Raw genomic sequence first — 17,175 nt, 5'->3', positions numbered from 1 at the left:
CACCTGACAGTGCTTCGATAGGCTGGCTGGAGGGGTGGAGGGTGGCCACGGGAATCCCCTTGTCCTCGAAGGCCACCCTGGGCCCCTCGGGACCCCCGTCACAGTCGATGAGGCCCTGGTTGCGGCCCTCTGCATCGATGAGGGGCCGGCCCTTGGAGTTGACACCCAGGTCAATGAACTCCTCGAAGCTCCAGGGGCCAGGCTTACCGTTGAGCCCCGGGGCCAGCTTGTTAGAGTCCTCGTTCAGGAACTCTGAGCCTTCTACCAGGCGACCCTTAGGCACTGGACTTGAAGGGAGAGAGCCAGTCAGAGTATAAGGAAGGCGTCGAGTGAGTAAGTGAAAGAGACACATAAAGCCAAAAAAGTCCTACATCAGTGTCATTGTGCTTCAAGTATTTGGGAGTGTGTGTGTTTGTGTCATACTTAACAGCCAGGGGCTCCTCAGCGCTGGTTCCGTTGTTGTTCTCCTTGTCGTCCGCCTCTGGCTTCCAGTTCACGCTGCCCAGCGGCTCCCTACGCTCTCCCATTGGCTCGCTGCGGGTCAGGCCACACCCCTCGTCCATGCAGTCCGTCTCCATGGCGACATCTCCGGTCTGGGCTGACTCGTCGTCTGCGGAGACGAAACAAGCAGATGACTCAATTTGCACACGTACACAGAGGGAGTGGTGTCTGTGCAAACAGACAGGCCCTTCACAGTGTACACACACGGATGGTGGACAGTTACCCTTGGTTGTTTCTTCATCCCCCTCATCTCCCTCCTCATCCTGCAGGTCTTTCTCATCATAATCCCTCTAAACAGGACACATTAACAGAGTACTGGTCAAAATATCCATCAACAAGGAGGTGCAAGTACTACTGGGTGTTTTTATCCAAGGCGACTGTATTCAAGAAATGCCTGTTGCCATGGAGAGATCAGAGCTTGAGAAATGTGAACTCACTTTTTCTAGGTCCCCTTTTCTGGTTCTCTTCATGATCTCCTCAATTCGCTGTAAGTTAGAGCGACAGGAAGGTTCATGTCAAGAACTGCTGGCAAATTACAGCCTGCAGACCCTCAACGTAATACAAGTTAATGACACGGTCGATTTGATTGGACTGCTTTAAAATTCAAGTGTTGGTATATAGGGAGTGGATGTAGGGGGCATTTTCACTGAGTGCGCATACTTAACGTGTATAATGAACATGTTACTGAGACCATAGTGAATGCATGCAGTGTGTATGATAGTGTGCAAGCTGAAATGGTGATTCTCCACCCACCTTCTTCCTCTCCATGCGTTCCTGTTGGTTCTGGGCCATGACCCTCTCTCTCTCAATGCGGACCTTCTCTGCCTCAATTGCAGCCTGTGCCTCCGCCTCTTCACGCTGCGATTGGACAAACATGTTGCCAATTACACAAGCAACCAATCAATTAGATCAACACAACACAATACATTTTTCCGTACCTCTTTCTGTAGCTCAGCCTGTCTCACGGCCTCCTCTACCTCCAGTCTTTCTCTGTCTGCCTCCGCCATAAGAGCGTCCTCTTCCTCCCTCTTCTTCCTCTCCTCCGCCAGCCTCTTCTCCTCCTCCAGGCGTTTCAACCGAGCCTCCTCAGCCAAGCGTTTCTCCTCCTCCTTCCTCAGCCTGCAGATAACGAGATATGGTCGGTCAATTTCCCCCCAGAGAGAGAGAAAGAGAGATTATAGTAGCCTCCTCTGGTTCCTCACTTCTCCTCCTCCTCTCTCAGTACTCGGAGTGCCTCCTCCCTCTCCTTCTTCTCCCTCGCCAGACGGCGGTTCTCGGCCAGGATCATGGCGGCCTCTGCAGCCGAGTTGGTGCCCGCCATGGACTTGTCTGAGAGCCAGAGAGGAGACACAAGAGTTTAGTTTGACCAATCTAAGCTAATATATTGGTTCACTAATAACCACGTTTCAAGGCATAGCCAACAAGATACAGGAGCCACAGCACCAAACACTACATATAGAACTCTACTACTATAGAGCACATTGAGAGGAGAATGAGAACTATAGGTTGCGAGAGGGAGATCGATGAAAAAGATGGAGAGAAAGACAGAGCAAAAGAGAGAAACAGTGTGGGATCCGATTTCAAATGACAGTCTCTGTGGCTGCTGGTCATAAAGAGCTCTCTGTGTGTCCTACTGCAGACAGTCCTATTGATAGTGAGTCCCTGCAGCACACACAGTATCCATTAACCCTCTCCTAATGACTTCTACAGTAGCAGTACAGGACTCTCACCAGAAGGGGGCACGAGACATCTCTAGGGCCAACAGGATGTAACTACAGCTGGGAGGGAATTCATGGCTGTGCTGGTCCACAGAGAATTTACAGCTAGCTACACACTAACTTTCTGCTGCTACCACGTCAGTTTCCCTTGCTAATGAACCACAGAGGAACACACTGTGGTGAAATGTAGGCATTAAGCTATAGATCATTTAGATACATCAGGATGGAGGACAGAGCAGAGGCTACTCTGAGCCAAACGGATGTTCTTTATGGTGACTGAGTAATACAGTACAGGGTTTCAAACCCACTGCCTCAGGGACTCACGGTACAGCCCCTCGCTCTCATTATCAGACGAAAGTGAGTCTCAAGACTGAGACTGTTGGTGTTTTTTCCTGCTTGATCTGAGCACGGCAAGGTCCTTATGCAAGTGAGAGTTTAGCCCTATGTCATGACTGTGGTACTGACAGAAGGAAATGGCTAACTCAGCCTAGAGAGAAAGGTGATCTCAGTGAGGTTGGAGGTCCTCTTCACTCACCGTCCTTGGTCTTACTGGAGGTGGTATGAGTAGGGGTGGGTGTTGTGCTGGTCTGGGGAGCCTCTGGGGACTGGGGCGCCACAGGCTGGACGGGACACAGGTCCTTTGGCTTGGAGTCCCTCTTCCGCAGGGTTGGGGGGCCGGTGGGGGTGAGGGCCGGTCTCTGGATGGGTGGAGGTTTGGCCGAAGTGGGCTGGGGGGACGGGGGCTTGGCCGAGCTAAACTGAGGGGATGAGGGGCGATGTTTGATACCCCCAGGTGACGGGGGACGGTTACGTGGGCCTGGCCTGTAGAGGGGAGACAAGATTTATGACGGGTTTACAAAGTATCCAACACAGCTAAGCAATTTCAACAGTACACAATTAAAAACACAGGAAATATTGAATATAGTTAAAACATTTTCTCAGGGAGAGATGTGGAGTCGTACTTTGCACTGGGGGAGGGGGTTCTCTTGGTCGCTGGGAGGGGGGCGGGGGAGGGCGAGCGGTGGCGCCCCGCAATGTTGGAGGGCGAGGCGGGACGTTTCCCTCCGGGCGACGAGAACCTTTTCTCCTTCTGTCGTTCCACAAAGAAAGTGAGAGAAGAGGGACGATTTTGTCCATTACGTCAGATCCTCCAAAATGTCATATTTTATCATCCCTAAAATAACACATTTAAAAAATAAAGCTAATAAAAGTTTAATGTAGGCTATAACATTTTATTCATTTCGTGTCATGCAGGGTTTTATCTGGATCAAAAGGGGCTTAGGTGGTGGGTGTGGCATGGGGGTACATAATCCATCTGGTTTTAGTCATTACGGTTTACATGGAGTGTTTATTTAATCCCCCCAAAATGTTCTACAATTAAAAACACTGGAATTAGTCGGCTTGACAGAACGTTTAGGCAGCCCGCCCAAGTATTTCAAAGGCCGAAAAATCAGTCATGCATTTTGTTTCCACGTTAAGTGCATAATGGCGCCCCACCACTAAAATCCCTCATGAGAACACAGTGGAACAGCAGAAGTGGATCAATAAACATGGAGCGTGGCCAGATACCACCTGATCCATGAGACAGAGTCTCCCTCCCACACACAGCAGGCTTTAAATAATGTCACAGGACTGACAGTCACTGTGAAGGTTCCCACGTGGGCCTGTCTGCTTCAAATGCATCTATTTTTAAAAAGCCCACGGGGGGGGGGGGGGGGGGGGGGTCTGAAAACATGCTGATGGCGCAGCAAGGTCATCCACCTGGCACCACAGAGGGACACACAAACTGATACACATGCCAAACTCAGGAGAGGTGAGTCGGTCATAGATCGATCTATCTATAGTACCAATTAAAAGTTTGGACAACTACTCATTCAAGGGTTCAAGAGCATCAGATGACCTGGCCTCCACAGTCCCCGACCTCAACCAAATTGAGATGGTTTGGGATGAGTCGGACTGCAGAGGGAAGGAAAAGCAGCCAACAAGTGCTCAGCATGTGTTGGAACTCCTTCAAGACTGTTGGAAAAGCATTCCAGGTGAAGCTGGTTGAGAGAATGCCAAGAGTGTGCAAAGCTGTCAAGGCAAAGGGTTGCTACTTTGAAGAAGCTAAAATATATTTTGATTTGTTTAACACTTTTTTGGTTACTACATGATTCTATGTGTCATTTCATAGTTTTGATGTCTTCACTATTATTCTACAATGTAGATCATATTAAAAAATAAAAACCCTTGAATGAGTAGGTGTCCAAACTTTTGACTGGTACTGCACACACCAAAATTATAAATGCAACATGTAAAGTGTTTGTCCCATTTTCCAAGAGCTGAAATGCTGTAAAAAGAGCAGACATTTTCCACACGCACAAAAAGCTTTTTGCTATCAAATTGTGTACATCCCTGTTAGTGAGCATTTCTCCTTTGCCAAGATATCCATCTACCTGACAGGTGTAACATTAAGAAGCTGATTAAACAGCATGATCATTTACACAGGTGCACCTTGTGCTGGGGACAATAGATAGGCCACTATAAAATGTGCAGTCTTGTCACACAACACAATGCCAGTGATTTGCGGGAGCATGCAATTGACATGCTGACCGCAGGAATATTCAACAGAGCTGTTGCCAGAGAAAGTAATGTTTTCTTTTTTTTTTTAGAACATGAACCCCCTCCAATGTCATTTCAGAGAGTTTGTAAGTATGTCTAACCAGCCTCACAACCACGTGTAACCACAACAGCTCAGGACCTTTACATCCGACTTCTTCACCTACGGGATTGTCTGAGGGGGGACGCTGAGGAGTTTTTCTGTCTTTAATAAAGCTCTTTTGTGGGGAAAACTCATTCTGATTGGCTGGGCCTGGCTCCCAAGTGGTTGCGCCCCGATCCAGTCATGTGAAATCCATAGATTAGGGCCTAATGAATTTAATTAAATTGACTGATTTGCTTCTATGAACTGTAACTTATATTTTTGTTCAGAGTATATATAAAGTCACACAGCTCTGTAAAAAAATTGTACGACCAATGATCAGTTTCTCTGGTTTTACTATTTCTAGTTATGTGCTTGTGTAAAATGAAAATTGTTTTATTCTATAAATTACTGACAACATTTCTACCAAATAAAAATAGTCATTTAGAGATTTACTTGCAGAAAATGACAACTGGTCAAAATAACAAAAAAGATGTTGTCAGACCTCGAATGATACATAGAAAATAAGTTCATTTCCATTTTTAAACCATAACTAATGTTTTAAATCAAGGTTACTCCCCCAAATATTGATTTTCAATCACCACTTTCATGCATCTTGGCATGCTCTTTCACATTGATGTTCGGTGACTTTATGCCACTCCTGGCGCAAAAATTCAAGGAGCTCGGCTTTGTTTGATGGCTTGTGACCATCCATCTTCCTCTTGATCACATTCCAGAGGTTTTCAATGGGGTTCAGGTCTAGAGATTGGGCTGGCCATGACAGGGTCTTGATCTGGTGGTCCTCCACCCACACCTTGATTGACCTGGCTGTGAGGCATGGGGCATTGTCCTGCTGGAAAAACCAATCCTCAGAGTTGTGGAACATTGTCAGAGCAGAAGCATGTTTTTTTCCCAGGTCAACCTTGGATACATGAATCAAGCCACGTACCCTTCACAAAGACAAATCTGCCCGATTCCAGTTTTGCTGAAGCACCCCCAGATCATCACCGATCCTCCACCAAATTTCACAGTGGGTGCGAGACCTGGCGAGGCCTACCAGCCAGTGTCTCGCATCCAATGTGAAATTTGGTTGAGGATCCGTGATGACCTGGGGGTGCTTCAGCAAGGCTGGAATCAATGTGAAAGACTGGTGGAGAGCATGCCAAGACGCATGAAAGCTGTGATTGAAAAAAAAAAAAATTCAGGGTTTTTCCACCAAATATTGATTTCTGAACTCTTCCTAAGTTAAAAAATTAGTATTGTGTCGTTTAAAAATGAATATTAAACTTATTTTCTTTGTATTAGTCGAGGTCTGACAACACTGCATCTTTGTTATTTTGACCATTTCCTGCAAATAAATGCTCTAAATGACAATATTTTTATTTGGAATTTGGGAGAAATGTCAGTAGTTTATAGAATATATTTGTAAGTGTTTCTTACCCAAACCTATAAATAGTAAAACCAGAGAACGTGATAATTTTACAGTGGTGAGCTGTATATCAGGGTTTCCGTTGGGAAAATGTGGAGCTTGACATTTGACCAGCAGCAATTTAATTCACTGGATATTTGAGAAGTTTACCAGACCCACAGCCAAATCACATTTTAGGTTAGGGTAATTCATAACAGAATATTCGAGGATGCAACGATGTGCGGTCCTTATTACTAAATTCTGATTCGCACTTTGAACATGTTAGAATAACAGTCCACATTTACTTTTCCTCAGCCAACAAGATGAAAAACGAATAGCAAAGTCACTAGCCCATGTCAATCTACTATCGGACTTAGTAGACAAGTTCTATTGGTCAGCTTGTTGTGAAAGAAATGGACTATTCCAAAAACAGACTCTGGGACAGTTGTGGGACGATAGAAGTCAAATTCATACAACCAGTTGGCCTAGGCTACATAAAAATAATAGTTAAAAAGCAATGAGGTTAATGCAACAAATCAGAAAGTTTAGCTTAAAATAGATAAAATATTAGTAGGCTATACACAAATTTTCATTCCATAAACACAATTAGTAGGTAAACACTTGTCAAAAGGGCATCGGACATGCGACAGAAGAAAATGGAGAAGCGAGATCAACTTTGGCTAGGCTACTTTGACGCAAGATAAGACATAGCTCAATTTATTTGAGATTATTTAACTAAGCAAGTCAGTTAAGAACAAATTCTTATTTCCAATGACGGCCTACCAGGGAACAGTGGGTTAACTGCCTTGTTCAGGGGCAGAACAGATTTTTACCTTGTCAGCTCGGAGATTCGATCCAGCAACCCAAGGCTCTAACCACTAGGCTACCTGCTGCCCCAATAATATGCAGTAAAACAATTGTTTGAAACAAACAAGTATATGTTTTCAAAATGCATACTGCCTAAAATGCATAACGAATATACTGTACACACGCTGCAATTTAATTCCACTAATTTATTCATAGTAACCTATAGACCGATAAGCGTGACCAGTCAAATGTATTTACATCGACTGGTATTTCAAATCAATTAATAGGCTAAATAGCATTATTTCAAAATGGGATCTTTTTCCTCCCGGACTATTGTACATTTTATATATATATATATATATATATATATATATATATATATATATATATATATATATAACGACTTTTCTAATATATATATATTTTATTATTTATTGAAATCGGCCAAAAGCCGGTTAACAGAAACCCTGATGTGTGTGTGTGTGTGTGTGTGTGGCACATGCGTGCTTGTGTATTTATCCTTGGTTCGTCTGAAAAATGCTTAAGAAAGAAACCGTTAAAGCCAGAGAGCAGTGTGCATTTAGTTCTAGACCATTTGTTTTAAAAGCAGAGAAGGCAAAGTGCATGCACTGTATGATAATTATTCTGTGAGGAGAGGATTTGTGTGGAGGAGACTGAAAGAGGGATGGCTTCATAAGAGGAAGCACCGTCACCTATCCATGTCACCACAGAGTACCCTCTGTCCACACACACACACACTGGAGATTTACACTAGCTAATCACTCAGAGGATGAGTGCATGGACAAGCACACACGCAAAGACACTGGCATGTCTGCCCGCATCATAGAAGCATCATGTCTCCCTTTAACATGCATTCTGGATATCACCGATTTTCTTCTCACATACCATCTCCCTAGCTTAGAGCTGTCCCCTGCAAAGCCTTGGTGAGATACCTACACGAGTGCCTTTGTCTCTCTCTGCAATCTCTTTGTAGGCTGTACTGTGACCATCTCTCCTTAAATAGGACACCCACAGCTTCATCTCCTTATCTTCTCATTTATCCTTGCTGATCTTAAAAACACGGACTGGGTCAAAACAATATGGAGGCTACCTACCAGGAATTGGCTTTCACCCGTCCAGTTGTTCATAGTCAGTCGGTGGAGGAAAAGAGCAAAGGAGACAAGGAGAGGAAGCCACCTCAGGCTATTAAGACGCAGCCCCGGGCAAGCTCAGTGTGTGGCCTGCTCTCTCTGTCAGTCTGTCCTGCTTTACATTGCCTGACCCAGCCGCTCCTACTTCACTACTGTACTCGGCCTATTGCGGGCTTGTTTGTCTTTTTCTGAGACAATAGCGCTACTTCATATGCATGAAGGACCACAGAGGAAGAGCAGGGAGGGAGAGAGAGCCAGGCAGTGGAGGACACTGAACCAATCAAAGAGCTTCCCCCAGGCTCATGGAACACGTCTCGAGGCCAACATGATGCTGCTAATCCCCAATGACTCTACTTAGGGACATTTTATTTACTTGTTTGGTAGACATCTCTAATGCAGCAAGAGTGAGCAACGCTCTCCTCTAGTGAACAAAGCTCTTCACCCCAACAGACAAAAAAAGGATTCAATTCAGACTCGGTCTGAGCCGTGGGATAGCAATGTGATCCTGCGAGAACCCAGCTCTCAGATCAATATCTTGGATGGATAAACCACAGGGCTGCTTTGACTGGCAAATCATACAGGATGTGTGCATATAAAACCAGTACCATTTGTCCACAGGATTTATTTCTTTTCCTGACACCGTATCATTGCAGACTCGGAGAGATAGTGTTATCATGGCTTTAAGCACCTTGTTCCTGTAACTTTATCCTGGTGTCATACGGGCTTCTGGGTAAGATACCCCACACACATTTACATGGCACACGCTTCCATGGTGGACTTCATACCTGAAACGGCTTTTGATGATCTGGGACTAAGTATAATGTACTTACTGAGAATGCAGAGACTGTGTAGCTACTGTATTTCCACTGGCTACTATGGCGATACATTTACACAGTGGAGACACGACAACGTTCTTAACTGACTTGCCTAGTTAAAATAAAAATGATCAGTTTGCCACCATGGACATGAACACACTAGCTACACCCAACCCTATCAGGTGTTAAAGTGTTCGGCTTTGCCACTCTTAGTGCTCGACACATACACCAGATCCCATGTCCATTCTATTAATAAGTCTGTCTTCCATATGTCCATTCATGCTAATTCTCTCTCTTCCATACCTCCATTCATGCCAATTCTGTCTTCCACATTTACGAGTTCTCACCAGTGAGGGGTCCACTTGGTCTGCCGAGGCGGAGGTAGGCAGGGTGGCGCTCTTCTGCCGGTCGATACTGCGGCTGCGCAGGGGTCCTCGCTGCACCGGGTGCAGGGGGCTGGCCGAGGCTGAGCGAGGACACAGGTGACACTCTGGTAAAGGACACAGTCATCGCAGCGCAGGGAAACCAGCCAATGGGAGCATGGGTAAAAGCAGCCGAGTTGGGTGAGCAAAGCAGAGGCATGGAGAGAGAGAGAGAGAGATGGAGAGAGGATCGTTCGGGGGATAAGAGCACAAAACAACATGGCATATTGTTAGATTATGTACTGGTAGCACAAGGTTGGTTGTTGAAGCATCAGGGCTAGGCTGGCAGTGGCAGGGCAGGACTGGAGGGGGGAGGCAGAGAGACCGGGACAGACTGACATCCCCTGATTGGTGCTAAAGCTCTGGTGCTGCACAAAGCTGAACACATTGACACACCAGGGCACTGAGCACACCGCCACAGCAAACAGCGCACACACACAACCCGCCACCATCACACCAATGCAGCACACACCGACCGCGCTCACACACTAGTCTAGAAACACCGCAAATGCTGGAGGACGACGTTAATGGTCGGTACTCATTGGTTGAAAAAAAAATCTGATCATTTCAGGCTTACCATAACTTCCTGTTTTAAAGACTGTTTTGTGGCTTAGCCTAGTACACCAGTGCCACTACTCCTTCCATCTAGAATTCAATCCAAATCAAAACAGTAGAATATATGGCAGAAGTCCTTCAGGGAGAATTCTGTAAGCCAACTATCAGCTACACCATAGAGTACTCCAGTATATTTGGCTAGTCAATTTCTGACCCACATGGAGTAGCTAGCCTCTCTAAAAAGGGTGCTAATGAGTAAACCTGAGTGACAGTCTGTTTCATAGAGAGCCAGTGTAAGCTGGTCTGTGGTTTGGGACACGGGTTCTTACTACTGTAGCTGGGTGCTTGCTGTGTCAGATTGGGGGATTAGCAGTGGTAATCCGGAGGCCCAGGGATCTCTCTCACCCTGCCAGTCCCTACTCCCAGATATGCTCTGTAACTCATCCTGATAGGTTACTGAATGAGCAGCAGTAGAGATAAAGGATGCACTGTTGAAATTAAACGCTCCCTGTCCATAAACTGTCACGTCATGTTTCTGGGGGCTATAATTATTAGTGGGGAGGGAATCCATACCAGCTAACATGTCTCAATGGGTTGTCGATACACACCGCACAGCTGTCAAATCAGCACCTCGTTACGACACTATGTGGCACATGGCAGGCCAGCCAGGCCACTCAACCATGTTCAACTAGCCATCTCAGAGCATAGGGTTAATGGGTTCAGCCCAGGTAATGTGATCAGGGGGTTAAGTCCATTAGGTAAGCTGAGGAAGACCCTCTAGATAGGGGTCATTTGACCCCTAAGTAGTATGGAAGACATCTCATAGCTTCTGCACTTCCTCATGGTGATGTATTCCCATGACAGCACATTAGATATAAACAAATAGCGTTCAAATCCCCGGTGTAGCAAGTCAACGGAAGTCAATGACCTGGGCTGAACTACCTTTAGGTCAAATGAGTAAGACCAGCTGAACTGTGCATTCTGTAACAGGTATTCCCACAGGCAGTGTACTAATAGAATAGAGTTGTAACACCGGGATTGGAGCAGAAGCTCCTCTAGGCAAGCCCCCAGCTCCCTGGGATCATTACTAGTTACCAGCACACAACCACCACAACACTCATTCTCTCTCACGCAACCAGCACTGGGCCCACAAGAAAGCAGCTTAGTGCAAAGCCTCCAGCATGGACCCTGTTCCCCAAGGCTCCATCCTCAGACAATTGTGTCTGAGCTGAGTGCATGTGGCGCCAATCTACATATGTATACACAACCTTGTGATCACGAGTGTACTTGTACTGTAAAGCAAGTTTTGTACCACTAAGCAAGCAGGGCCCCTCAACATTGAAATCGCAGGACAATAGCCTTCAGCCACCACTGTACAACAACCACCACCAAAAACAACAAGGGCCACAGTTTGCTTCAAAGGATTTGCCTAGCCAGCAGCAGGGGCCCGGGCTAGAGAGATATATTTCTATACATCTAGTGACATAATAGGGTCCTGGGGTGGGGGAGATCTGGGTGTTTTATAGCTATTAGGTAGTGATGTAAATGGGGGCAGGGGTGTGGATTTCAGGCTATTATCGTATACTGTAGCTGGTGATATAATGGAGGCCAGAAGCAGGGGTGGGGGGGCCTGTGCGTTGCTGAGTCCTCAAGCTCTACAGGGGGTCTCCTCTGTGGGGGTTACCTGGGGCGTCGCCTCCTTCGGCCGACAGGGCAGCGACGCTCTTGCTCCTAGCTAGTGAGGCCTGGGTGGGGGTGAGCAGGCGACTGAGGAACCCTCCGTCCACAGGGCTCGCCAGGGGCTTGCGAGCTACACGGCCAGAATGAGCGGAACCCCCCAAAAATGAAGGAGCCAAAACAAGAAAAAGAAGGAGGCGAGAGGAGGAGAGGGTGGGGGTGGGGTGAGGGTGAACACAAAGAAAGGGGCGGAATGGGGTTTTGGGGGGGTCACCATGTGATTTCCACTCATAAAAGGAGAGAATAAACATAAGAAACCAAGCCCGTGTCGCAATAGTCTTGAATGGCTTCCCTGTGGAAACCTAGTCCTATCACCCATTCCACCCAGTGGTCATGAGGACAAGGAGACCAGGAAAGGAAGCCATGAAAAAGTATTGAGACAGACCCAGAGTGATTGTCGAGCAACTGAAGAGGACTACAAGTGAGGCACAATGAGGTCAAATCAAGGTGTGTCCCTGGTGCAGAGGGGGTAAAAAGGGTGTTAGTGAGCTCAGTCCACAGACAGGAAAGGGGGTGTGCTATGGGGTAGATGGGGAGGGCAGGGAACATGGAGGTAAGGGCTCAACGTAAGAGTGCGCAAGAACTCTCAGGTTTCTACTGTACAGACTCAGTGCTTTGTTTTGGGAAGAACAAGAATTTAAAGTCAAATGGAAAATGCAAAACTAAGGCGGTAATTCTATGCCCTGCCCACCGCATTTGAAAAGACAGTGGTGTACCGATCACTTATGCACGTTATCAGGAGACCGTGAGTCTGACAGTAAAAACCGAGAGCTCTTGATCTCATGCAATGAAGGAATACAGTTCCCCTTTGGTTCCATTGGAATCCCAGTATCCCAGTTACAAAAGGATGAAAAACAAAGGTAAAAGTAAAATGGGCTATAAGAGCCGTTTCCTTTTTGGCACTTTGGATGAAGGGACTTCCATCAAGGCCTCCTTCAGGCTCCCTGACAGAGTAGATGTCTTTTTCAGACAGACTAATGTGTACGAGGTAGAGCGGGCAAGCCCCATAAAGCATGGAGCCAGCCCCTTCAACTGTCAGTTGTGGAGCTCCGGACTGATTAGAGGACAGGGTGGTCCAGGGAACACGGTTAGGAACGGTTGGGGATGGGAGAGTTTTCCCGTCTAGTTAATGAAGGGATCCAGCTTTTAAGGACAGACATGGGATGGCTCGTTGTGGGATTCTTCTAACTCAGTATGACACTTTCAAAGATGATCTTATTGACTCAAACTGAAAGGCTGAAGGATATTTGAACAGTGCATTAAGTCTCACAAAACGTCACATCACTGAGAAACTATTTGCCCTGTAAATGAGATGCGCATTTTTTTCCCTTCTCCCCAAAGCAGTTAAACCAAAACCACACCCTGTTATTCAGAGGAGCGTTCTACGACGCTCCCATTGGCTAGCTAGCGGTGTCTCGCTCACAGGCGATCAGCGCAGAGACAGTGACCTTCCAAGTTAAGGATGGAAAGTGTAATTTAACAATAAGCTGCCTACCATAATGCAGGCCTATCATCATCATCATGATGTTTGGTAACATTTGCCCATGTATTTAGTTTCAGAGTTTCAATGGGTTGTAAAAATGTCTCAGAACCCTGCTGAATTCCCTCAATTTAAGGTCAGCTAAGTTAACCTAGGCTAATTAACGTTACTAGCTCGGTATTTGAAGTTATATTATCATTAGTAGTCCATCAGGTGAAAGTGTACGCTTACTATTCATAACTCCTCAAATATTTATTAACTAAATCATTCAGTCGAATACGCTATGCTACAGCCATTGAATCAGTCTGAGCGTTAAGGGACGCAAACGGCAAGCTCGGTCCACAACATTATGTTAGTATATTTTTCAATCTTGAAAATACAAGGGCAAAACGTTATTAATTACTGACAAATTTCGCCCTACGTGATATTCACTTCCGGACTTGGAGAGCGCTCAAAGCGTTGTTGAACGCCCCTCTGAATAACGGGGCGTGGTTTTGGCTTAAACTGCGTTGGGGAAAAAGAAAGAACGCAAATGAGATAGTCACTTTGAAAAACGACCTCAATTCATATACAGTATGGTCGGATGGAGTGAGATCTGGTTAACATAGGCATACAGTTAGGCATACAACTCAGTTAGTAGCAGTAGCACAGCATTTCAACAAGGAGAGTCAGTGGCCATGCCAGTGCTCTCTAGACACTAGCTACAGTGGGATGGCACTGACATACACCGCTGGGGCACGAGACCACACGTGTCAAATCCTCTGCTTACATGCGTCATCTGCAGGGAAAAACAACAAACCCATTGTGACCAACAAACAAAACATTGTTTTAGTCAGGAGCACAAAGGAGGTATTTCTGGTTTATAGCAGCTCCGAGAGAGAGAGAGAGAGAGAGAGAGAGAGAGAGAGGGGGTTAAGACAAGATTATCTGGGAGCGAAACACAGCAGTGAGCAACAATATAGGAGGGATCTGTTCGAGAAAGACAAAGGAGTTGGGCGAGTTAGCGACACGAGGACCAGAGAGAGCCCATGGTAGAGACCAGGGATAGACGGAGACAGAGGAGTTGGGCAGCAGGTTAGAGGCTGTCGAGAGGCAGACAGACAAGTGTGTGCGGTGTTGGCTGGAAAAGAGCACACGTGTAGAGAGAGGAGCAAAGAGGAAAAGGCTGGTTTGGAAGTTTAGAAGCACTAGGCTGCTGCACTTCACATTCAGCGCACCACAACAGTAGCTGCAACTGGTTACACCTCCCCAGCTGGCGCATACAAATCACCGCTTGGAGCTGAACATTAGCGAACTGAGTTAAAAGACAAAATGTCGGAGGAGATGCGTGCTTGTTATTACAAAAAGAGGATGCCCGAGCGATGCAGACAATGACGAGAATATAAAATAGGTACATGCTAGCCACCTTGGTCGTCCGTCGTCCCCTTGTCGAGCTTGGAGGGGGTTTGCGTTTTGCCCCCTCCCGCTCGTGTAAGGGAGGAGCTTCTCTTCTTCATGGAGGGTCCTACAGACAGGAGAGTGGGGTTACAGCCTATCAGGGACAGAGGGGGCGGGCAAGCTCCCCTAAAAGTCCTCAAGAACCACATGAATGTCATTTAGCATTATTTTGTTCACATTACAGTACAAATCAATTGGCCTTAAAGTCCATGTTAGTCGACTGTGTGGCTAAATTGCACTGTATGTTCCAAAGACTCTAGATCAATTATCTTAAATATCTTCAGGCACTCATTTACTGTGCTGAAAGAGGGCCTTCCCAGTGGGCACAGGTTGAATCAACGTGGAATAGATGCCAAATTGCCATCTTTGCCCAGTGGGTTGTAAGGAGCCTCAGAGCCACACCAGGCAATGGTTGCTCCGACCTATTAGAGGGAGTGTAGAGCATGTAAAGGAGGGCCTTAATATGCACCTGTCTGTTCCACCTGAAGCTTTTTCCTGCCTTCCTTATTGGGCTGAGTGTATAGGTCGATTTTGTCGTTTCTAGGCAACCGGTTCAATGATGAACTCCTCACACGAGCACCTGAGAGACAATGAGTAGACACCCAGGGTGAAACAGTGACACAGCCATTTCGCTTTCCGTCTCCTTCACAATAACAGTCATAGGAACATTGTTGTAGTTGGTCTTAGCAATTTGTCCCTTCTACTTAAGAGGGACATACACACTGAAATAGTGCTGCAGTTGGTCTTACAATTCCCATCATCCTACCACAGGAAGGCCCAAGGTCACAGGGATTGTTATTACAAAAGAAAAAAGTGCAGACATTCTCAGAATGTGTTCCTAACCCTGGTGAAAAAGGAAACAGGCTAGTGGAATTTGACACAGAGACAGGTTAAGGAGGAGAGAAATGAACAATATCAGAGAGCGAGAGAGGACAGACAACATTGTGAGTATCTTGACGACGGTGGAGGAAAAAGAAGCTGTGGAGAGAGAACGATTGGACCTAGAATGATTCTTCTTCTCAGAGGTGGTCAGAAACAATGCAATTCCCTGTGAATCAAACCAGGATGAATTGCATTAGCATGGTACAGTACAAAGACTACCAAAGAGGATAGAAGCGATCACAAATGTGTCACTGATGCATTGGGGCAACTCCTTATGATTCTTTGACACTTCCCTGTGTCACAAAATGCACTACAAAACTGAAAGTGAACAGTAAATGGATGCAATGGAATCACAAGTTCATGCTGGGTTGATCATTGGTTGAGGTCAGAGACAGCGAGCCAAGGCATTGGTTTACCAGTCTCTTAATGTTCCGCTGATTGGTTTGTCACTCAGCTCCTGGACACGGGAAGGAGAGGGTCAACGCAGTGACAATACCAGTGACAGTGGCTGGGTGGAGGGTAGGATGGAACGCAGGAGGGTGGGAAGGGGACTTACTTTTGTCGGGAGAGTTGATGAGGGTGGCGGAGGAGGAGGACAGGCGCTTGTTGATGCCAGCCTCAAACAGCTGTTTCAGGTTCATGGTGGAAGTGGAGCGCTTGTCAACTAAGGGGTGGAGGGAGACACACAGACAGGAAGGGAGGGAGGGGGTTATACAGGAGACTGACCAATGGGAGAAGGGGAAAGAACAGAGGGAGGAGGTGGACAGGATTCTGCAGGGTCCTAATGACCTGCAACCAACATTCAACACTCATTTAGTCTCAATTCTAGGGCATACTACACCGGTGGGGCCCATGAATAAAACAAGCATTGAACTAAGGAACTACTGAATATAATACATTTTGATAACAGAACAAGTAGCAGACCAAAGCCATTCCAGTTCATAGGCAGGCACAGCAGTTAGTGATAAGAGTTGAAAAGCCAGAAAAAAAATCCACAGGATACCACAGGTGAACAGTCAAGAGATCAACATTAGTTGACGTGTTAAACTGTCAACAGCAGTGCTGCTCAGAGAGCTGAGCCTCCATGTGACACCTCATCTGGAAGTGCTTCAAAGTGAGTGAGAGAGTAAAGAAAAAGAGGAAGTCCACAGGCTTGTGGGACAGAAGTGACAGTGAAGTTGCCCATACATGCTGATCTAAGGTCAGCCTCGCATTTTCCCCACTAATGGTTAATGTCAGGATTGGGGAAGGGTAAGCTGATCCTAGACCTGTGCATACAAGCAACATCAACCCATCCTTGGGAGAACCAGGAAGATATTAGTGAGGGAGTGAGTAAGATAAGGGCTGGTGGTGACAGTGCCAGTCCATGCTGCTTTGCTGTGGGTACAGTACAGGTATCAACCAGTTTAACCTGCACTTTGTTGTGTCCTGGGGGGCTTTTCTGGAGACGCGGGGGAGATTACTATAGCTACTGGAGAGGCGGTGCCTGCGTCAGGGTCTCCTGTGGTGGGGGGAAGAGAGGCTCTCAGTGGGGAGACAGGAGCAGGAGACAGGAGCACACATACCGCCCATAGGGGCAGTG

The 17,175-nt window shown here is 46.5% G+C and overlaps 1 protein-coding gene across 12 annotated transcripts in view; it reads right to left on the bottom strand.

The window, feature by feature from the left end:
- The window catches only part of LOC106604750 (uncharacterized), a 35,819-nt gene that overhangs the window by 3,498 nt on the left and 15,146 nt on the right, over positions 1-17,175 (bottom strand). For 2 of the 12 annotated variants that reach the window (XM_014199731.3, XM_045718130.2), the window contains exons 6-20: positions 17,005-17,094; positions 16,150-16,257; positions 15,181-15,291; positions 14,680-14,778; positions 11,742-11,867; positions 9,428-9,570; positions 3,182-3,309; positions 2,755-3,041; positions 1,704-1,830; positions 1,440-1,620; positions 1,255-1,359; positions 939-986; positions 725-791; positions 424-610; positions 4-287 (exon numbers count right to left, since the gene is read on the bottom strand). In XM_014199731.3, coding sequence (XP_014055206.3) covers positions 4-287; positions 424-610; positions 725-791; positions 939-986; positions 1,255-1,359; positions 1,440-1,620; positions 1,704-1,830; positions 2,755-3,041; positions 3,182-3,309; positions 9,428-9,570; positions 11,742-11,867; positions 14,680-14,778; positions 15,181-15,291; positions 16,150-16,257; positions 17,005-17,094 — 2,091 coding nt within the window. The remainder of the gene's footprint in view (positions 1-3; positions 288-423; positions 611-724; positions 792-938; positions 987-1,254; positions 1,360-1,439; positions 1,621-1,703; positions 1,831-2,754; positions 3,042-3,181; positions 3,310-9,427; positions 9,571-11,741; positions 11,868-14,679; positions 14,779-15,180; positions 15,292-16,149; positions 16,258-17,004; positions 17,095-17,175) is intronic. The other 10 variants (XM_014199732.3, XM_014199736.3, XM_014199737.3 and 7 more) reach the window with 10 other exon arrangements.

The sequence above is a fragment of the Salmo salar genome, chromosome 05 (genome assembly GCF_965601325.2).
Source record: "Salmo salar chromosome 05, fSalSal1, whole genome shotgun sequence".
NCBI classification, from domain to species: domain Eukaryota; kingdom Metazoa; phylum Chordata; class Actinopteri; order Salmoniformes; family Salmonidae; genus Salmo; species Salmo salar.
The sequence above is the reverse complement of the archived record's forward strand: the minus strand, read 5'-3'. Positions and strand labels throughout refer to the sequence as shown.